The sequence below is a fragment of the Macrobrachium rosenbergii genome, chromosome 5 (genome assembly GCF_040412425.1).
Source record: "Macrobrachium rosenbergii isolate ZJJX-2024 chromosome 5, ASM4041242v1, whole genome shotgun sequence".
Classification (NCBI taxonomy): Eukaryota; Metazoa; Arthropoda; class Malacostraca; order Decapoda; family Palaemonidae; genus Macrobrachium; species Macrobrachium rosenbergii.
In genome coordinates, this window is record NC_089745.1 from 52,800,980 (window position 1) to 52,824,015 (window position 23,036).

General features: G+C 44.3%; 1 protein-coding gene across 3 annotated transcripts in view; it reads left to right on the forward strand.

Annotated features, from left to right (window-relative positions):
- Tsp97E (Tetraspanin 97E) overlaps positions 1-23,036 on the forward strand; it is a 58,127-nt gene that overhangs the window by 8,428 nt on the left and 26,663 nt on the right. For 2 of the 3 annotated variants that reach the window (XM_067104347.1, XM_067104346.1), the window contains exons 2-3: positions 12,567-12,719; positions 13,370-13,483. In XM_067104347.1, the coding sequence (XP_066960448.1) occupies positions 12,567-12,719; positions 13,370-13,483 (267 nt within the window). Of the gene's footprint in view, positions 1-12,358; positions 12,484-12,566; positions 12,720-13,369; positions 13,484-23,036 lie in introns of those variants that run through there. The other variant, XM_067104348.1, reaches the window with a different exon arrangement.

Below are 23,036 nucleotides of genomic sequence, written 5' to 3' on the forward strand. Positions count from 1 at the left end.
TGCTGAGCAGGAAAGATCAAGTCCTGTCCACAGAATGGATGCTTCATCAGGACGTCTGCAAGAGCATGTTGCGGATTTGGGGACGGCCGTGCATAGACCTTTTAGCCACAGCACGAACGAAGAGGATAGAGACTTACTGTTCTCCCGTGCCAGATCCCGAGGCTGCTTACATAGACGCGTTCCTCATGGACTGGTCCAATTTGGACGTATATGCATTCCCACCATTCAAAATAATTCACAGGGTATTGCAGAAGTTTGTGTCGCACGAGGGCACCAGAATGACCCTAGTGGCTCCTTACTGGCCGACAAGAGATTGGTTCACAGAGGTACTGGAATGGATAGTGGACACCCCGAGAAAACTTCCGCTAAGAGTAGATCTACTCAAACAACCCCACTTGCAAAGGTATCACCAAAACCTCCAAGCTCTACACATGACTGCCTTCAGACTATCAAAAACTGCAAGAGCTAGAGGCTTTTCGAAGGAGGCAGCTAGCGCGATCGCATTGCAAGAGCAAGGAGGTCATCCACTATTAAGGTATACCAATCCAAGTGGGAAATTTTTAGAGGATGGTGCAAGAACAACTCTGTATCCTCTTCCAGTACCTCTGTAATTTGTTGACTTCGACCATTAAAGGATATAGAAGTATGCTAGCATCTGTCTTTAGACACAGAAACTTGGACCTGTCTAACGATAAGGATCTCCAGGACCTTCTCAGATCCTTCGAAACCTCTAAGGAAAGGATACAAAAATCACCAGCTTGGAATCTAGACGTGGTCCTAAGGTTCCTCACAAGTGCCAGGTTCGAACCTTTACATAAGATATCTTTAAAGGATCTCACCATGAAAACTCTGTTCCTGGTCAGTTTAGCCACTGCAAAACGAGTAAGTGAGATTCATGCCTTCAGCAAAACTATAGGTTTTAGACAAGGCAAGGCAGTTTGCTCACTTCAACTGGATTTTCTTGCAAAAAATGAACGCCCATCGCAACCATGGCCCAAAGCGTTCGAGATTCCTAACCTGACGGATATCACAGGTGAGGAAACAGAGAGAGCTCTGTGCCCAGTAAGAGCTCTAAAGTATTATCTAGAAAGGACAAAAGACTTACGGGGTAACTCAGAAGGGCTTTGGTGCTCGGTCAAAAAACCCTCGTTACAGATGTCTAAAAATGCTCTTTCCTATTTTATCAGACAATTGATAAAAGAGTCTCATTCAGAATGTAAGGAAGCGGACCACAAAATTCTGAAAGTTAAAACACACGAAGTCAGAGCTGTAGCAACCTCTGTAGCTTTTAGACAAAATAGGTCCCTTCAGAGTATCTTGGACACGATTTTCTGGAGGAGCAAGTCTGTTTTTGCCTCACATTACCTTAAACAGGTCTAGACTTTATACGAAGACTGCTACACGCTGGGTCCGTTTGTAGCTACGAATTCAGTAGTGGGAGAAAGGGCTACCCCTGCAATCCCATAACCCAATACCCTTTTTCTTCCTTGGAACTAAGAAGTTGTTTATGGTTGTTTGCGAAGGCTGGATGCATCCTTCCGCAATCATTAGCAGACAGTTTTTTAAATAGTATTCTTTTCTTGAGTTTTAGTCAGGTGGTCGTTTGTTCCTTGGTAGCGCCCGGAACAAGGGTATTCAAAGGAGGTCTAGTCACATAGAGGTTATACACCGGTTGACAGCCCCTAGAGATTTTCAGCCCCTGGGTGGATCGCTGATCTCTTAAGGAATGCAGACATAATGAGGCAGGAAAACAATAAAGTCAGCTTCCTTAACAGGTAGGAACCTTTAGTTGGTTTTGCAAATTTTTGTACTTCAATTCCAATGATGTTAGCTGTCTCTGACCCTCCACCAAAGGTGTCAATCAGCTATATATATAACTACCAGGTCAGTTAGATGTTTAAAAATGTTATTTTCATAATAAAATAAATTTTTGAACATACTTACCTGGTAGTTATATATGATTAAATTCCCGCCCTCCTCCCCTCTAGAGACTAGGGGCATGGAAGATCTGAGGAATAGGTAGAATGGTTCCAGGTACCTGGGTAGAGGGCGCACAGGTGGATCACCTGACTACCCGATCGGCGATTGCCGCGAGTTTTTAAATTCTGCCGTGACGTCAGGGACTTAAGCTATATATATAACTACCAGGTAAGTATGTTCAAAAATTTATTTTATTATGAAAATAACATTTTTATATTTATGCAATGAAACTGCACATAGAAAAAAGTTTGAATGATAAGGAAATTGTGATTTGAATAGTTTGTGAGCATAGGTCAGAATGTAGCATTTTCTATACTGAGATAAATCATTATTATTTAAACCTCAATGTACATTTGTATTTGATCAGAGTAGACTGTTTGATACAAGCTCGTCTTTCATGTGCTTGTGTTGGTATTTGATCGATACAAATTGGCGTATCTATGATGATTTATATAAGAAGGGGCAAGGGTCCTTTGTATGTACTGTATAAACAATCAAATATGTTATTGAGGAAATAGTTTAATATTTTTCACAATAACCCAGCACTATTGGAAAAGTTGATTGTCAGCCAATCACTTGCTACCCATGCACTTGTGTCACATCTTCACCCATGGATAGACAGATGAAATGAAACTGACTATAACACAGGAGATACCTACAAAGGTGGGGGAAGGATAAGCCCCTTCGCTTGACTTTCTCTAATAGGCTTTTGGCCACGTTCATAGCTAGCTGTTTTGCTCGCTTGCAGTCTTGTTTTGTTCACCTTATTTGTGCCTTTTTAGTTTTCTGTAAAAGAAAACTTGTGATGGCTTTGTCTGTCCATCCGCACTTTTTCTGTCTTCCTTCAGATCTTAAAAACTACTGAGGCTGGAGGGCTGCAAATTGGCATGTTGATCATCCACCCTCCAATCATCAAACATACCAAATTGCAGCCCTCTAGCCTCAGTAGTTTTTGTACATGCAACTTACCCGTCAGATATATACTTAGCTATAGTCTCCGACGTTCCTGACAGAAATTCAAATTTCGCGGCACACACGACAGGTAGGTCAGGTGATCTACCATACCCGCCGCTGGGTGGCGGGAATAGGAACCATTCCCGTTTTCATATCAGATTTTCTCTGTCGCTGGTTCCGGCAACATCTGTTGTTGGTTCCTTCTGCTTAGACTTTCATTTTTCGCTTGCTGAGGATTGTTTTGGACTGACCTTTGGTGACGTATTGGATCTTTGGCTTGGCATACGCTTTTGTGGACTGATTTTGATTTCGGCTTTGGTATTTTCTGTAAGAATGTCTGATCAGAGTGTTGCACCTGTGTTTCGTGTGTGTGTTAGGTCTGATTGTAAGGTGAGACTACCGAAAGCTTCGGTAGATCCTCATACTGTGTGTTCGAGGTGTAGGGGGAATGATTGCTCTATTGAGAACACGTGTGTTGAATGTGAGAATCTCACTGATCTGGAATGGAAGGCGTTGAACTCTTATGTACGCAAGTTGGAGAAGGATAGAGTTAGGAAGGCTTCTTCTAGAAGCTCAAGTAGGTCTCTTTCTAAGGAGGTAGATTTAGAACCTAACACTCTTCCAGATTCGCCTGTCACTCCAGTTGTTTCAGCTCCTTCACCCTTCGTCGAACCTGTGGATTCGTCGTCGGAGATGGCTGCAATGAAGGCTACGATCCGCAAGATGCAGTTGCAGATGCGTGCATTGGAGGAAAAGAAAGTGAGAAGTGATAGTGATGTGTGTAGTGTCCCCAGTGTAGTGGAGGGGCGTCTGACCGGCTCCGCAGATCGCTCCTAGGCCTAGACCTCTTCCAAACTCCCAGACCCAGTGGAGGAGGAATGTCGACAGCCGCCAAGGGGGATGAAGAGCGCTCCCAACGGTCAGGCGTCCCTTCGGCAGCTCCTGTTGACGCGCCCCAGGCTGCCTTAGATCGCCGAGAAAAGGGATCTTGAAGAAGTGTTTCTCGTCTTCTGCTTCTTCTTCTCCTAAGCGTGGTTGGAGTTCGGCTGAGGAGTCGCGCCTTTGAAGAGGACTTGGAAGGCTCCTAGAGGAGACGCATTGGACTCTAGCCCTGAGCGCTTCCTGAAGGTTCTCCTGTTGCAAAGAAGAGAACTCAAGATCTCCCTCCTCTTCTTCTGGTGGTCAGGAGTCCACCAAGCAGATCCTGGTAGGCCTCCAGGCTCAGCTCGCTGCTCTTGCTGGCTCTTTATCAAAGAGCTCCTCTCGTTGGAAGGATGCCTCTCTTCCGATCAAGTCCTCCAAGAGACACTCTTCTCCCAGCAAGTCGTCTTCTGTGAAGCGTTCTTCTCCTGTTAAGCGCCCCTCCAGCAGCAGGCGCTCCTCTCCTTCCAGGCTCTCCTCTCCTGGTAGGCGCTCCTCTCCTTGCAGGCGCTCCTCTCCTTCCAGGTGCTCCTCTCCTGGTAGGCGCTCCTCTTACTCCTTGTAGGCGCTCCTCTCCTGTTAGGCGCTCCTCTCCTGTTAGGCGCTCCTCTCCTGGTAGGCGCTCCTCTCCTTGTAGGCGCTTCTCTCCTCGGCGCTCTTCGTCGGCGGATAGCGCCTCTCCACCCAGGCGCTCGCGCCCTCGTCGTCGTCAGTCTTCTCCTGTTGGAGATACTTTCTCCACAGTCAAACGCTCTGCTCGTCAGTCTCGTTCTTCGCCTCGTAGAAGTTCCTCTCCAGCCTCCCTCTCTTCTGTTAGGCGCCCCTCTCCCAGCAAGGGCTCCTCTTCCGTTCGAGCCTCTTCTCCTGTCAGGCGCCAATCATCTTGCAGGCGCTTCTCTCCGGATCGTCGTTCTCCAGTGGACAAAGGGCCTCTCCTTCTAGGCGCTCTTCTTCTGGCAAGTGCCCTTCTACTTCCAGACGTTCTCCTCCTCCTTCTGGCCTGGAGGCGTTATCGGAGGACGAATCCCCTAAGGATATCACCATTTCTGATTACAAGAGGTTGACAGCTTTACTGGTTCAGGAGTATGGAGATTCCCTCAAGCCTGCTTCTCCTCCTTCTCCTGGTTCCATGCTCTCGAGCACCAAGGCCTCGAAATCTTCCTCTTTAGTTAAAATGCGTCCTACGATCTCCATGAAGAAAGCGCTTAAAGGCTTCGGAGAGTGGCTCTCTTCGAAGAAGGATGCCGGCAAGACTGTTTTCTCCTTGCCTCCCTCTAGGCTTTCGGGAAGAGCGGGAATGTGGCACGAGACTAAGGAACCGATGGGGTTAGCTCTCCCCTCATCGGCTGGCTCAGACTTCTCTTCGCTTGTTGATTCTTCCAGAAGACTCTCCCTTAATTCGGCCAAGGCTTCTTGGGGACTTTGTGAATTGGATCATTTCCTCAAGGGCCTTTTCCGCGTGCTGGAAGTTTTTAACTTCATGGACTGGTCTCTAGGGGCCTTAGCTAAGAGGAGTCTTGAAGAGGACTCAGTCAGTATGGAGGACCTCAGCAGTGTGTTGTCTTGCTTAGACAAGGCTGTTAAGGACGGCTCTATGGAGATCGCTTCCCTGTTCGGCACTGGCCTGCTTAAGAAGAGGTCAGTATTCAGTGCTTTCCTCTCCAAATCGGTCTCTCCTATCCAGAGGTCTTCCCTCTTGTACGCTCCTTTGTCTAGCCATCTTTTCCCGCAAGAGACTGTGAAGGAGGTCTCTCGTTCTTTGTCTGAGAAAGCTTCTCAGGATCTGCTGGCGCAGTCGTCTAAGAGGATGAGACCTACTGCTCCACTTGCTAAGAAGGAGAAGACCCCCTTTCAGGAGCCCTTTCGAGGATCCAGGTCTATCAGGAGGCGTAGGCCTGAAAGAAGATCTAGACCTTCAGGACTCCCTTCCAGGAAGTCCAAGTGAGAAGCAAGTCCTCCAGACTCCAGTAGGTGCCAGACTTCTAAAGTTCGCCAAAGCCTGGGCACAGAAGGGGGCGGACGAATGGTCCCTCTCTATCCTGAGGAAGGGGTACCTCATTCCCTTCATTTCGAAACCTCCCTTGACAACAACTCTGAGGGAGTTATCGGCGAGATACAAGGATCCTGTGCGGAGGCAAGCCCTTCTGCTAGCCGTCGAACAAATGCTAGAAAAGGCTGCCATAGAACCGGTACAAGATCTTCACTCCCCGGGATTTTACAACCGGCTTTTTCTAGTGCCAAAATCTTCGGGAGGGTGGAGACCGGTCTTGGACGTGCGCTCCCTGAACTCGTTCGTCATCAAGAAAAAGTTCTCTATGGAGACGACGTCTTCAGTTCTGTCGTCTCTTCGTCAAGGAGATTGGATGGTGTCCCTGGACCTTCAGGATGCTTACTTCCACGTTCCCATCCATCCCTCCTCCAGGAAGTTCCTAAGGTTCATGGTAGGCGGCAGAACTTTTCAGTTCAGGGCTCTGTGCTTCGGACTTTCCACAGCTCCCCAAGTGTTCACGACCATTCTCAGGAATGTAGCTCACTGGTTGCATTTGGAGGGGGTGAGGATTTCCTTGTATCTCGACGACTGGCTAATTCGGTCCAATTCGAAGAACCGTTGTCTGGAGGACCTTTCTCGTACTTTAAACCTGGTCCAGTCTCTAGGACTTCTTGTGAACCTCGAGAAGTCTCAGATGATTCCTCAGCAGGAAATTGTCTACCTGGGGATTCGGATGGATTCTCGGGTTTTAGCGTTTCCCTCCCTGGAAAGAAGGGAACGCTGCCTTCAAAAAAGGTGACAGACTTTCTAGAGAAAGACAGATGTTTGGCGAGGGAATGGATGAGTCTGCTGGGGACCATTTCCTCGCTGGAACAGTTCGTTTCTCTAGGAAGGCTTCACCTCAGACCTCTACAGTTCTTCCTGAAAGAATCTTGGGATCGGAAGTCCCAAGAGTTGTCGGACTCCTTTCAGATCTCATGTCAAGTAAAGGAACATCTCCGTTGGTGGTTAGACCCACAGAAGCTGGGTCTAGGAATTCCTCTGCAACCGCCGAACCCTCGCCTAGTGTTGTTCTCAGACGCGTCCGAGTCGGGTTGGGGAGCGACACTAGGCTCGGAAGAAGTGTCAGGCACCTGGGACACGGATCAGAGGTCCTGGCACATCAACATGAAGGAGCTAGTAGCCATTCATCTAGCTCTTGCCCGATTCGAACTTCTGGTCAAGGGGTCAGTAGTTCTTGTCAATTCAGACAACACCACAGCCCTGGCTTATATCAGGAAGCAAGGAGGGACTCATTCCTTCTCCCTGTACATCGCAGCAAGGAGCCTTCTGTTATGGGCGGGGGAGAGAAACATCGTTCTCCTCACCAGATTTGTTCAGGGAGAAAGGAATGTGAGAGCGGATCTGCTCAGCAGGAAAGACCAGGTTCTTCCCACGGAATGGTCTCTTCATCAAGAGGTTTGCGAAAGGCTGTGGTTCCTGTGGGGGAGACCTCATATCGACCTCTTCGCCACCCATTGGAACAAGAGGTTGGAGAACTACTGCTCCCCAATCTCGGACCCCAGAGCAGTAGCAATAGACGGCCTTCTCCTAGATTGGGAGGGTCTAGACGGCTATGCTTTTCCCCCGTTCAAGATTCTAGGGGAGGTGATAAGAAAGTTCGTTTCTTCAAAGGGCACCAAGCTCACCCTGATCGCTCCCTTTTGGCCATCCCGGGACTGGTTCACAGAGGTACTGGAATGGATGATAGACTTTCCCAGGTCGCTCCCTCTCAGGAGCGATCTTCTCAAACAGCCCCACTTCGACAGATATCACAAGAACCTTCCCGCTCTAAACCTAACTGCCTTCAGACTGTCGAAGGACTGGTTAGAGCGAAGGGATTTTTCGCGCAAGGCTGCGAGGGCTATCGCCAGAGCCAGAAGATCTTCTACCTTGCGCCTCTACCAGTCGAAGTGGGAAGTCTTTAGGAGATGGTGTCGAACTAAGAAAGTGTCCTCTTCCAGTACCTCTGTAATGGAGATAGCGGATTTCCTTCTTTATCTAAGGGAGCAGTGTAACCTGGCGGTTTCCACCATCAAAGGGGTATAGGAGCATGCTGTCCTCAGTTTTTAGACACAGAGGTCTTAACATCTCTGATAATAAAGACCTTCACGACCTTATAAGGTCTTTTGAAACTTCTAAAAACAAGTCCCCTAGACCTCCCAGCTGGAATTTGGACGTGGTCTTAAAATTCTTAATGTCTGATAAGTTTGAGCCTCCTCGATCTGCCTCTTTCAGGGATTTAACCAGGAAATCGTTGTTTCTTTTCGCTCTTGCTTCTGCCAAAAGATTGAGTGAATTACAGGCTTTGGAAGGTTCTGTAGGCTTTAAGAAGGACTCTGCGATCTGCTCCTTTCAGCCTCTTTTCTTAGCAAAGAACGAGAACCCTTCAAAACCTTGGCCTAGGAGTTTTGAGGTCAAGGGACTCTCCGATATTTCAGGACAGGAGCTAGAACACACACTCTGTCCAGTAAGAAGTCTTAGATATTATCTGGAGAGAAAGAAACAGCTCGGAGGTAACACTGAAAGTCTTTGGTGCTCTGTCAAGGATCCTTCAAGAGCAATTTCCAAGAACGCCCAGGCCTTCTTCATTAAGGATGTTATCAAGGAGGCTCATCTTTCATGCAAAGACGAACATTTACAGCTCCTAAGAGTGAATGCTCATGAGGTGAGAGCCATAGCTACTTCTCTGGCTTTCCACAAGTCTTGGTCCCTCCAGTCTATTGTGGACTCTACGTACTGGAGATGTAACTCAGTGTTTGCTTCTCATTATTTGAGAGATGTTCGTGTTACATATGAGAAGTGCTTCTCTCTAGGAGCTTACGTATCCGCGGATTCGGTGCTGGGTCAAGGAGCTGAAGCTAATCCTTTTTAATCTAGTTTTTTGGTTGTTACTTTTAATGATTTGTTGTGTTTTTTATGGTCGGCTGAAAGAGAGAGTTGGAGGGTCTCTCTCTTTCATCTCGTATTACTAACAAGGTTAGGCTTGGTCAGGTGGTTGGGTTTGGTTGTTAGCTCCTTGTAGTTTTTATTACCTAGCTCTGTCATGTAAGAGGGATAGCCCCCATTGATATGATTCAGGTAGAGGGCTCTGTCTTGTAAGTGGGTTAATCCCCATTGACACGATCCATAACAGGCTCTGTCATGTAAGTGGGTTTTTTCCCCATTGATATGATCCAGAAGGGCTGTCAGTCTTAGGTCACTTCCTCGCTGAAGCTCTTGAGGCATGCAGACTCATAGACAGTATCCATGAAGTCTTCTGCCCAATCAGGTAAGAACCATGGTTTTTTGTTTTTCCTACAACATATGTTGTTTCCCGTTTTTAGTTATTAGCTGTCTCTTGCCCTCCTCCAAGGGTGCCAATCAGCTAAGTATATATCTGTGGGTAAGTTGCATGTACAAAAATGATATTTTTATGATAAAATAAAGTTTTGTACATACTTACCTGGCAGATATATCTGATGGCCCTCCCAGCCTCCCCTCAGGAGACAGGTGGAAGAGAAAATCTGATATGAAAACGGGAATGGTTCCTATTCCCGCCACCCAGCGGCGGGTATGGTAGATCACCTGACCTACCTGTCGCGTGTGCCGCGAAATTTGAATTTCTGTCGGGAACGTCGGAGACTATAGCTAAGTATATATCTGCCGGGTAAGTATGTACAAAACTTTATTTTATCATAAAAATATAATTTTTATTTTATTTAAGGTTAAATTTAGCCATAATCATGTGTCTGGCAATGCTGTAGAACAGGCCACCACCGGGCTGTGGCTGAAAGCTTCATGGGCCATGGTTCATATAGCATTATACACTGTACAGAAATCTGAATGCGCCAAAGGAACTTTGGCACATTTTTTACTTCCTATATTTATGTTTAGTGCTTCATTTCTTATCCCTGTGTTTCCTACCCTCTTGTTTTGTGGGTTTTTATGGAACTTTGTTTTTTGTGATTGCCGGCATGGAATGCACTGTCAAATGAAAATGACTACAAGCATAGCTTCATTAGCTACGTTGCCAACTTCTTCTGTACTTATAATCCGACTACTACAGCTAATCTGCATACCTCAATTCAGGGTTCTTTAATCACATCATAAACTCCTACTTATCCCTCCCACGTGCTGTCCAGAAGAAAGAGACTGTTCCGGGACAAGACTGACTTGATTTACAATCTTTAAGGAGCCAGCAACAGTATTGTTTTTATTGCACTGCATCATTTATTTTCATCAGTGAGTCTGGGCTAGATGATGGGCATTTTTATCATTCATTTAGATAACTAGAAACTAACTTATCGTTATCCTACCCAGTTATCAAAACAGTTTATTGCATGATTTCAATTCTTCATTTACTGTTTTTTTTTCTATAAATCATCATTTACTTGTCATCAAATTTATATGAAGCACTTAGGAGACCAATTGGTCTCATAAGTGCTCCATATAATGCATGCTTGGGGTGCATTGCATGCATTTCAAAGGCATAACCTTTACAACAACAAGCTTCCTAGCTTTAGTTTAGTCATCAGAAGATTTTCACTCCAGTGGTTAGAATTTTATTTTGTCTTATTTTCATGATGCTGTTGTTAGGCTCAAGTAACAGGCAAGAAAGATAACATTACAGCACCATACACCATTGTTGTTTTTAGGAGCAAAGTTGCAACCCTAGTTGGAAAAGCAGAATGCTACAAGTCCAAAAGCCCCCATAGGGAAAGCATTTCAGCATTTCAGCACAGAAAATGACATTTAGAAGTAAAGAAGATACTGTGAAAGAGAAATAACAAAGATAAGATATATATAGCAACAAATCGGGTAAATAATGTTGTAAAATAAATAAGACATCCAATAAACTACGAAGTGAGGATGTTGCAGTGATTCAGCTATAGGATTTGAAACGTCTTTCCACAACTTGGTGACAACAGGAATAAAACTTGTAGAAAATGTGTCAGTGAACTTTACAGGAGAGGTGAGAATTTTAGGATTAATCTCTTGTGGATGGGTAACATATGTACGGTATATGTTTACTTACAGCTTTGGGGTGGATTCCGGGTAACATACATATATGTTCAAGATTTTGCGCCATACAGTTTGAATGAATTTTGTGGGAAAAGCACTCAGATCACTTCCATGGGCCATAAATAACTCATGGCAACTTTTACCCCAACTCTAATAGATAGTTGGTGTAGGAGAGAGAGAGCAGTTTGCCTCGAGATGTCATAGGGGAATGTTGTCCCAAATTCCCATCTAATGACGTCTCATAAATATTTTACAATATAAATACTGTATACTGAGAATTTGTTAGTGATTTTAGTTTGTATTTGTTACGATATTGTGTAAACTGTAATTATAATTTTACAAAATAAAATAAAAAAAAATATTAGAATTAGAAAAAGCACTTATAACTTGGTAAAATTAGCATATTTTTACAACAGGGTTGGAAATATTCACTTTAAACTTCCCCTAGAAAATATAGAAAATTTTTAGAATTTTTTTCTTATACCATGTGCATATGCATATCTTCCTCTTTCCATTGATGAGTTGTTTTTAAATTGGCCATCCTTAAATTTAGCCTGGTCTAGGGGTATGCTTAATATATATTTATCCTGGACTGTCTAGGCTAACTATATAATGGATGTTATAATCCGGAAGATCTGAATGTAAAGGGTGATCAGAATCATTAATTATACTGGTTGCCCTATGTATTGTTTGGACAGTGCTCCCAAAGATAGATGCCAATGGCAGATATAAGATATAAAAGCACTGTTTTTGCTCAACAGTTTAAGGTATGATTCAGCTCCACAAAACAAGGAAGAGTAAATGGATTAAATTATTTCATTAGGATAGATATGTCTCCAAAAATCTTGCAAGCTTTTCTTGGTGTTTTTTTTTTTTTTTTTTTTTTTTTTTAGTGCTGTTGAGGAGGCTCTTGACTCGGTAACATGGAAACCTCTGTCCAAGACACATTGCAGTGCATCAGCCCACGGGAAGGCTGCTCCAAATGTGGAAGGCATTTCATTATAAAACTTCAACAACTGTTTCTCCTCCATCATTTTCTTATATCTAAAAGGATCAAATGTTGACAGATTTTATATATTTTACACCAGTTCTATTAGGATTTTTCAAATTCTATTAAGATTTTTTATGAATTGGAAGGTTATTGCAAGGGTTTTTGTACCTTATTTGTTTCATTTATTTAGTAGAGGAGGGGTAGGCATTTGAAATTTTTCTGTAATTGATTGGGTTTCTTGGGCTTAAATGATCTTTACTCTCATCATAGTTGTTAAAGCTAATAAAAAAATATTTTCTATCTGTCTGTTTTGTAGCCCTCAAGCCCCACTTTTTTTTAAGAAACTTGAGTTGAAAAGAAAAAAAATATACCTACATACTTAATATATATTTATCATTACAGTATTTATTATTGTGTACTGTCTTTTCTCTATAATTATATGTTTTTATATAAATTCTGATCCTTCCTTTTCAGTTCTTATTAACTCGTTGGTACGGTCTGCAAAGATACATGTACATTATGGAAGATGATATGATTAGTGTTTTCCTATATGCTGTATCTTGTTCTGTGCGGGCCTTAGTGCATGACTTGCATAGCTAGGCAGGTGAGCATTGAAGCTAATTAAATGGTACAGATATTGTATGTCTTCATCTCCAGAATTAATTTACACTAATGTGATCTTTTCAGGTGGTGTCCTTCATCTTGATAGGGGTGGCTGCTGCAGCTAAGTTTGCCTCTATTGTGTCGTCGCTGACACTTGTGTCTGGCATTATAACCTGTGGTGTTTTCTTGCTTCTGATATCCATAGTTGGCTTAGTGGGTGCCAGCAAGCACCATCAGGCAAGTAGCATTGTTATTCTTACAGATTTTTCTTGGTGATTTATATCTACAATGTAAATGTTTTTTTGTGTATTGTTTGTCTTTTTATAGGTATTTATGCAGTGGTTTGTATTTTGACACTGGAGTTACTGGTATTATATAATAACAGTACATTCAAACCCTGCCTACTCGCAGTTCTGAATTCGTGTACTCCCCTATTCGTGGATTTCTCTGTGGAACATATATACACATTATTTGCGGAAAATTGGCCTATTTGCGGTGTTTTTCTTAGAGAAATATTTGCAAATTACTGTATTTTCATATTTTTGTGACTGCACTTTTTTTGATGACACTGTGTAATTTATTTAATTAAAATATTCAGGTATAAGCCTCTTTAGAAGGTTTTTTGGTGTTTTGAATGATCAAAATAGGCAGTTATAAGTGTTTTTAGAGGGGGTTTTAAGTATTCACGTATTTCAGCTATTCATGGGGGCAAGTGGTATGGGTGTCGACTGTATAGGTAGATTCATGTAGCACTGTACTTTGAGAATTGGCAAAACCAGCTCTAGTAAAAAGCTATGTAGTTCACAAGGGTTTTGCAACTAAGCTCAGTTTCATTTTATCATGAATTTACTTAGAAGAATCTCACAGTTTTCAATTGTTTTTTCCAGGTGATGCTTTTCTTCTACATGATTGTTCTCTTCATCATCTTCATAATACAGTTTTCTGTGGCTTGCGCATGTTTAGCTATCAATACCAACCAGCAGAAGACTCTAGCTGATGATGTAAGTTCACTTGGAAGGTTATGGAGTGAAGTGGGATGGGTAATATTTGTGTGTTAAGACAAACCTTTCATTGTTTATATGCCTAAGCCTGCAGTCCAGCAGCTCCAGACACACTACAAAAATAGATGAACACTCCCCCATTGGTCAGGCACACATCTGGGAACTATGCACACAGTGATCAAATTGTTCCTCATATCTAACCAATTACCACTACTAATTCAGTGCTTCCAGAATTTGCATGCTATTCACCACGTTTCATTAATATTCATTACCCCTCCTCTTATCCGTCTTTTGCTATTTTGTTCCCCTTTTGGTGATGTGTGTCTTATAAAATAATTTTTCAGTAGTTATAAGTGTTACTTTTCATGAGAAGGCAAGTGTTTGGTGTACTGTTCTCCGTTTTCTAGTTTAGCAAGTCACTTAAGAGTTTCCAGATTCTTGTCCCGTTTCAGTTTTTTTTGTATCCTTTGATGGCAAAAGCATCACTGCTAAATCAGCTGTTTGGGTATTCCTAAACATACTACCACCTCAGCTTATTGGACTTCAACTTTCAGATCTCATCTTTTATCAGATATGTTCAAGTCCAGAAAAAAAAAATTGCTTAACAGAATAATCTGGTTAGTGTGCTAGGTGTAGCCGATGCTGAAACAACGCAAGGGGACTTATGCACAAGTTTGTTGGTGAACGATCTCCATTGCATGATTTCATTCATGCATAGGCCCCAGTGTGCTACCTTGATTGTTCCTGATCACTTTCATGTACTGTATATTCTTGGGAGAGAGGACTGACCCTGACTCATCCTACGTCAGTTTTTCTTCAGAAGCACATAGGGAAGTCACTTCCTGGACTACAAGCCATTATAGTTCTGCATAGCTATCTTGCTATATCTGGTACATGTTCACATTTGGTCTCCTGCCCATTGTGAGCATGGCCATACTCCTGTGTGTGGTACTGGCTTGCACTGTTCTTGGGGGCTGACTTGGCCCTTTCACCACTTGGTGCTGTTCTGCACAGGACAAGTAGTGTGTGCTCCTGCTTGCCTTTATTGGATAGTGGACTAACCTGACTGGTATTGTTTCTGTTTTGAGGCTCAGAGTCAGTGAAATTAAGCATGTTCAATCTTTAAAGTGTCTGGGCAATGACTGTGTATGGGACTTTTTCAGGACTCATCATGATCTTTTGAGATGGTGCAGGTAAAGATTCTGTGTCTACCTCCTTTAGTAGAGGATCCAGCTTGTTCTGTCATGGTTTCTGCTAGAACTGACAATCTCTTACCTTAGAATCCGTACAAGCCAAGTTGGAGGGATATTTTGGTTAAGGAGAGACATTTTGTCAAGGGCATTTGACTCATTCATTAGTGCAGTGATATTGGAGAAGTGACCAGATTTGCACCCAGCCTCCTCTGTTGAGTGTGCTTTGTGTTTCATCCTAGAGGCCACTCTGTCCTTTGGTTACCATGGTCCTTGCTTGTGTGAGATGTTCTAGAGATGATAGATTTTCTGATTTTCAAGTCAAGAGAATTCTTAGTCCCCTAGTTCTTCTTCCAAATCTAATCCCCCACCCCTGACGCTGTAACAGGGTCTCATGTCCCAAAGGATACCAAAATCTCCATACTGGTAGACCCGTCAGTCTGAGGGCTGCTAAATAATCCTTCTAGGATCTTCAAGATCTGCAAAATACAGCCAAGCCTTCAGCAGCAGCTACACCATCAACATTGGGCTTCTATGGATTGCCTCTTCTTCATCTGCAGTGTGACAGTCTATTAGTTTAAAATGCAGTGAGTTGGACCATTGACTTCCCCTTAATACCTTCACTTGAGTGTTCACACTGGTGTGGGTTGGGCCCCATTATCTTGGGATCTGTGTGTTATGGTGTCTGAACTATTGGGCAATCCTGGTATAATTCAAGACTCAGTAGCTTTAGGATTGGGATTGAGTTCTATCCTTTAATTGCAACCTGGAGGTTGTGGTAAACTAGGTGAAGTTCAATCTTCTACCAGCCAACGGATGAAGTACCTTGGCATGTTGATTGACATGACAGCAGAGAAAGCCTGTCCCTAAGACACTTGTATCAATAAGCTCAGGAAGGTATTGGCACCAGGTCCTGTACAATAGGAGCAACCAGTTCAGCTTGTGCTAATCATTCCCAGCCACGTGCAGTCTTAGGAGAAACCAGTCTCACAGGTGCATCCATCCACCTGCTTTTGCTACAGTGGTGCCTGAAGCAAGCTCTGGTCCCTTGCTAGCAATTCTATTGACACTCCTTGCATCCATGATTGGGAAATAAAGGAGGACCTTTCTTGGTGGTTTTCCAGTAAGGACCTGTTCCAGGAAATTAAGTGGAAATCCTCCCCACAGGGATCTTTCTGTTCTTGGATACATTGAAAGAGGGTAGGGGAGTACACCTGAGCAGCTCATTTGTCTGGGGTGTGGGGACTTGAGAAGATTCTTCCCTGTATATCAGTGTTCTTTAGGTAGGTGCAGTGCTTATGGCTCTGCAAGTATTGCAAGGTAAGTCAATGGAACACTTGGTCATTTTGATGAGCAACAACACAACAATAGTGTCATGTCAGCTAGCAGGGGGATGAGGGTTGGGACAGTTGCCTGCTCCCTCTGCAGATTGGCAAGGCGGGTACACGAGTTATTGGTTCTTGACACTGTTGAGCTGTCAGCCAGATAAATTCTGGGTAATATTTTTACATCAGGTCAACTGCCAAGGGCATATAATAAGGAAGGAGAGGTCTCTACACCCTCATGTACAGTGCTACCCTGCTTTTTCACACTTCATTTTTCCCCATTTCATTTTGTTGCGGATTTTTGTGGAACATATCTTTCACTTTTCTGCAGGAACTTTCACCAATTCGCGAATTTTTCCTATGGACTGTATCGCTAAAATTATCGATAATTTGCTTTTTTTGTAGGGCAACAGTATTTATTCACTAATTACTGTATTTTTTCATATTGTGTTCGTGACTAAATACAGATTTTATGATGAAAATGATTTACATTGTACTTATACTATACTACTGTATCTTTTCAAACATCTAACTGACCTGGTAGTTGTATATATAGCTCAAGTCCCTGACGTGACGGCAGAATTTCAAAAACTCGCGCCAATCGCCGATCGGGTAGTCAGGTGGTCCACCTGTACGCCCTCTACCCAGGTAACTGGAACCATTCTACATATTCCTCAGATCTTCCCTGCCGCCATAACGGTGACATCGTTGGAATTTCATTCGCAGCCTGTGTTTTTTCAGTTATTTGGTGAAGTACACTTTGGCTTTGGCTTTCGCTCACTTTTGGATTTGCTTTTGGATTATTCTTAGACCTTTTAGATACTGATTGGTTTGAACCTCTGCTTGTGTTTTGGATCTCTCTTTGATTTTTCAACATGTCTGACTCTTCATCGAGTGTAAGAATGTGTGTGAGGGGATGTAAGACTAGACTTCCTAAAGCCTCTTTGGAACCCCATCAAATATGTGTAAAATGTAGAGGTAAGAGTTGTGAATTGGACAATAGATGTGAGGAATGTTTGGGTCTGTCTGAAAGAGAATGGTTAGATTACAACTGGTATGTGAGAAAACTTGAAAGAGACCGGCTCAGAAGAGCCAAGAGTTCTATATCTCACTCTTCAAGGGACAGTCAAGGGTTAGATATTTCCTTGCCCCATTCTAACAATCCAATTGACCCTTCCGCAGTAGCGGTAATTTCTAACTCCCCTTCTGATACAGGTAATAAAGAACCAACTCTTCAGGATATGATGGCGGCCATTCAAACCCTAGGAAAACGGGTAGAATCCCTTGCAGAAGACAGGGAAAAATTATGGTCCGATATCACAGATCTAAAAAGTGAAAAGATTAGTGCAAGTGCAGTGGAGGGTGTGGCCGCTTGGTCCTGTTGCGCTCCTAGTCCTGGACCTCTTCCAAGCTCACCAACCCCTGTGAGAAGGAATGTCAAAAGACGAAGGGAGGCGAGAGGCTTTAGTTACCGAGCGGTCGTCCCCTCGAGCGTACCTGTTGACGCTTCCCAGGACGCTCACCCTCGCCATAGAAAAGGCGAGGTTAATTCGTGTTCTTCGTCTTCGGACGACGCAGTCCCCAGACGGGGCTGGCGTCTTAAGTCAGAATCGAGACCTCTGAAGAGAAAACTTCCCGCTGTTGAAGGGCGTCATAGAGAGACAAGTCAAGCTCCAGGGTGTAGCCACTGGAGCAGTCCGGAGCGTTTTCCTTCCAACTCCGAAGGCAGCTCACCCGCCAAGAATAGACGTAAACTGGCAGGTTCGATCAGGACGCTTGACAGCAAGAAGGTGGACGCATTACTACCCTCTGTACATGCCCCTCCCCTTCCCTCGGATTGGTATTCGTCCCCAGAACACTCTCCACAATCCTTACGGGACGTTGAGAGAAAGTTGATAGATAAAGTTGTGTCTTCCCTGGTCTGTCCCCAGCAGCAGGAAGCTCCACAATTACAACTGATTAAAGACATGCAGCAGAAACTCTCGTCCTTAGTTCAAGTCTTACAGCCTGCAGGAAAGAAGGATACGGTTCTTCTTCCGATTTCTGTAGGCCATCCGGAAGATACTTGGGACAGATGTTGCACGGGCGGCCAGTTCTCAAGTGACTTAAAGGATCGGCGGTACAGCGAACGCAGAAAGAAGATTGGTCCTGCTCAAAAAGTTACTATCGCTGTACGTCAACCTGAGGAAGCTTTTGACAGATGTCGCACAGGCGGCCAGTTCTCAAGTGACCTCAAGGTTTGGCGGGACAGTGAACGCCAGAAGGCTGGACGCCAGGACACACAAGAAGTTGAACAACAAGGCGCCAGCGTCATTTGGCTGGACGCAAAGACGTTGATCTTCAAGAAGACAGGCGCCAGGACGCCAGGCGTCAAGGAGTTCTGCGCCAGGACTCCAAGCGTCATGAAACTGGGCGCCAAGAAGTTGATTTCTTAGAGGAGAGACTCCAAGACTCCAGGCGTCTGCAGATTGGTCTACAGGACGTCAAGCGTCAAGAGGTTGGACGCCAGGACGTCAAACGTCATGAGACTGAATACCAAGAGGCTAGTCTTTTAGAAGGTGGACTCCAAGACGCTAGGCGTCAAGAGATTGGGCTCCAGGACGCCAGGCGTCAAGAATTTGGACGCCAGGATGTCAAGACTGTACCACGGGAAGTTAATCTTTTAGAAGATAACCTACAAGACACCAGGCGTCAAGAAACTGTACGTCAATATGCTCTAACAGGACGCCAGGACGCCAAACGTCAAGATGACATACATGAAACTGAACTCCATTATACAAGGGAGGACTTTACCGACCCGATAACAGGACAGCAGTCGGATGACGTGGAAGACGATCTGCCTCACTCACTAGACAATCCGGTGGATGACATATAGGATGAGGAAGAGCGAAAAGACCAACATCCCTCTTCGGACTTAAAGAGATTAATGAAAGTTTTCACGGAACTTTTTCTGATAACTTCATTCCAGCCTCTCCTCGTTCTCCTCCATCAGAATTTACTTTAAGAAAGACGTCTTCAACGAACTTCTTTATGAAAATGGTTATGTCTCGCTCATCCAAACAGGCTTTAAAATTGATGGAAGAGTGGATGAATACTAAGAAAGATCTAGGCCGGACGGTGTTCTCCTTTCCCCCAGCCAAGCTAGCTTCTAGATCTAGTGTGTGGTACGAAACTGGAGAATCTCTTGGCCTAGGAGTTCCCTCTTCTTCCCAGGGGGATTTCTCGAGCCTAGTAGACGCTTCACGCCGCACAGCTATGATGAAGTCAAAGGTGTTTTGGTCCGCTTCTGAAATGGACCATCTTCTCAAAGGAATCTTTAGGGCCTTTGAGGTTTTTAATTTCCTTGACTGGACCCTGGGAGCCTTGGGTAAGAAGATGGCCGCCAGCAAGAATGCAGACACGGAGGACCTGGTACACATAATGGCTTGCATGGATAAGGCTCTCAGAGATGGTGCCAACGAGCTGGCGGCGCTTTTCTCTGCAGGGATCTTAAAGAAAAGGGCACATCTTTGCTCTTTTCTTTCCACTGGAGTAACTACTACTCAAAAATCAGAACTCCTTTATGCTCCTCTTTCTGCTCACCTGTTCCCTCAAGAGCTGGTAAAAGAAGTCACAGCGGCCTTATCACAAAAGGCCACGCAGGACTTGATTACGAAAACAGCTAAAAAGTAATGCCAACGAGCTTCGTCGCACGGAAGAATAGAGGAGAAGCTTCTGTCTCTCAGCCCTTTCGTTTCAAATCCCTCAGTAGAGGAAACTCAAGATCTGCTGGGAGAAGATCAACGAAAAGAGGCTACAGACAAGGAAGACACAGAGTCTGATGGGAGTCTCCTTCAGACAGCGGTAGGAGCCAGACTGAACATCTTCTGGCAAGTGTGGGAGAGGAGAGGATCGGATCCGTGGTCCATCCAGTTGATCAAAGAGGGGTACAAGATCCCTTTCCTCAGGAAACCCCTCTAGCATCAAGACCGATAGACCTTTCGGCCAAATACAAGAAGAAAAACGCAGGCGGAGGCTCTGCAACAGCAAATATCTCTTCTGTTGCAAAAGAAAGCCATAGAAAGAGTTCAAGACGTGGATTCCCCAGGATTTTACAATCGCTTATTCCTGGTTCCCAAGAACTCGGGGGGGATGGAGACCAGTGTTGGACGTGAGTGCTCTCAACGTTTTTATTCAAAAGACAAAATTTACAATGGAAACTACGAAATCTGTCCTAGCAGCAGTCAGACAGAATGACTGGATGGTATCATTGGGTCTGCAGGATGCTTATTTCCATATCCCTATCCACCCGAGCTCCAAGAAATATCTGAGATTCGTTCACGAGGAAGAAGTGTTCCAATTTTGAGCTCTTTGTTTCGGCCTAAGCACCGCTCCTCAAGTTTTCACGAGATTGATGAACAATGTAGCAGGAATGTTGCACAAGAGAGGCATCAGAATCTCCTTATACCTAGACGACTGGCTTCTCAGAGCCCCTTCCCACACACGCTGCCTGAAGGATCTTCAGACGACAATCCAGTTATCAGAAGAACTGGGCCTACTTATAAACAAGGAAAAATCCCAACTGAGTCCATCCCAAGAGATTCTATACCTTGGGATGAGGATTCAGAGTCAGACTTTTCGGGCTTTTCCGTCGTTGTCAAGAACGGAACAAGCCTTAGAAAAGATTCAGAGCTTCTTAAGGAAACGAACATGCTCGGTGAGGGAATGGATGAGTCTGCTGGGGACCCTTTCCTCTCTAGAGCAGTTTGTCTCCTTGGGGAGACTGAATCTTCGCCCGTTACAGTTCCATCTCAATCGGAACTGGGACAAGGGAAAAGAATTGGAGACGAAGTGTATCCCCATCTCGAATCCTGTGAGGCAATATCTAAAATGGTGGAACGACCCCATCAAGCTATGAGAGGGCCTTTCCCTAAAACAGAGGAACCCAGACCTAGTGTTGTTCTCCGACGCATCGGACTCAGGATGGGGAGCGACTCTGGGAATCAACGAAGTCTCGGGCTCTTGGACCAAACAGCAAGAGTCTTGGCATATCAATCAGAAGGAACTAACAGCGATCCTTCTAGCTCTCAAAGAATACGAACAGGTAGTAAAAAACAAAGTGGTGCAGGTCAACTCCGACAACACAACAGCGCTGGCCTACACCAGCAAACAAGGGGGCACTCACTCCAAATCTCTATACGAGACAACAAGAAAGCTTCTTCTCTGGGCGAAGGAGAAGAATGTGATACTACTAACCCACTTTATTCAAGGGCAGAGAAATGTAAGAGCAGACATGCTGAGCAGGAAGAATCAAGTCCTGTCCACAGAATGGATGCTACATCAGGACGTCTGCAAGAGCATGTGGCTGATTTGGGGGCGACCGTGCATAGACCTTTTCGCCACAGCACGGACGAAGAGGATAGAAACTTATTGTTCCCCCGTTCCGGATCCCGAGGCTGCTTGCATAGACGCGTTCCTCATGAACTGGTCAAACTTGGACGTTTACGCATTCCCACCTTTCAAAATAATCCACAAAGTATTACTGAAGTTCGTGTCGCACGAGGGCACCAGAATGACTCTAGTCGCTCCTTACTGGCCAACAAGAGATTGGTTCACAGAGGTACTGGAATGGATAGTAGACACTCCGAGAGAACTTCCGCTAAGAGTAGATCTACTCAAACAACCCCACTTGCAAAGGTATCACCAAAACCTCCAAGCGCTACACATGACTGCCTTCAGACTATCGAAAAACTCGCAAGAGCTAGAGGCTTTTTGAAGGAGGCAGCTAGCGCGATCGCAAGAGCAAGGAGGTCTTCCACCATTAAGGTATACCAATCCAAGTGGGAAATTTTTAGAGGATGGTGTAGAAACAACTCTGTATCCTCTACCAGTACCTCTGTGACTCAGATAGCAGACTTCCTTCTTCATCTTAGGAATAACCTTAGATTTTCAACTTCAACCATTAAAGGATATAGAAGTATGTTAGCATCGGTCTTTAGACACAGAAACTTAGACCTTTCTAACAATAAGGACCTCCAAGACCTTCTCAGATCCTTCGATACATCTAAGGAGAGGGTACAAGAATCACCGGCTTGGAACCTAGACGTGGTCCTGAGGTTCCTCACGAGTGATAGGTTCGAACCTTTACAAAAGGCATCCTTAAAAGATCTCACTATGAAAACCCTTTTTCTAGTCAGTTTAGCTACTGCAAAACGAGTAAGTGAGATTCATGCTTTTAACAAAACTATAGGTTTTAGACAAGGCAAAGCAGTTTGCTCACTTCGACTAGATTTTCTGGCAAAAATGAACGTCCATCTCAACCTTGGCCCAAAGCATTTGAGATTCCTAACCTGACGGATGTCACAGGTGAGGAAATAGAAAGAACTCTGTGTCCAGTAAGAGCTCTAAAATATTATCTAGAAAGGACAAAAGACTTACGGGGGGATTCAGAAGGGCTTTGGTGCTCTGTCAAAAAACCCTCTTTACAAATGTCTAAGAATGCTCTGTCCTTTTTTATCAGACAATTAATAAAAGATGCTCATTCGGGATGTAGGGAAGCGGACCACAAAATTCTAAAAGTTAAAGCACACGAGGTCAGAGCGGTAGCAACCTCTGTGGCTTTTAAACAAAATAGGTCCCTCCAGAGTATCTTGGATACGACCTTCTGGAGGAGCAAGTTTGTTTTTGCCTCACATTACCTTAAACAGGTACAGACTGTTTATGAAGACTGTTACACACTGGGTCCTTTTGTAGCTGCAAATTCAGTAGTGAGAAAAGGAGCTACCCCTACAATCCCATAACCCAATACCCTTTTTCTTCCTTGGAACTAAGATGTTGTTTTTGGTTGTTTGCAAAGTCTGGACGCAGTCTTCCATAAGTCATTAGCAGACAGTTTTTTAAATAATATCATTTACTTCAGTTCTCTTAGTCAGATGGTCATTTTGTTCCTTGGTAGCGCCGGAATAAGGGTATTAAAAGGAGGTCTAGTCACATAGAGGTTATACACCGGTTGACAGCCCCTAGAGATTTTTCAGCCCCCTGGGTGGATCGCTGGATCTC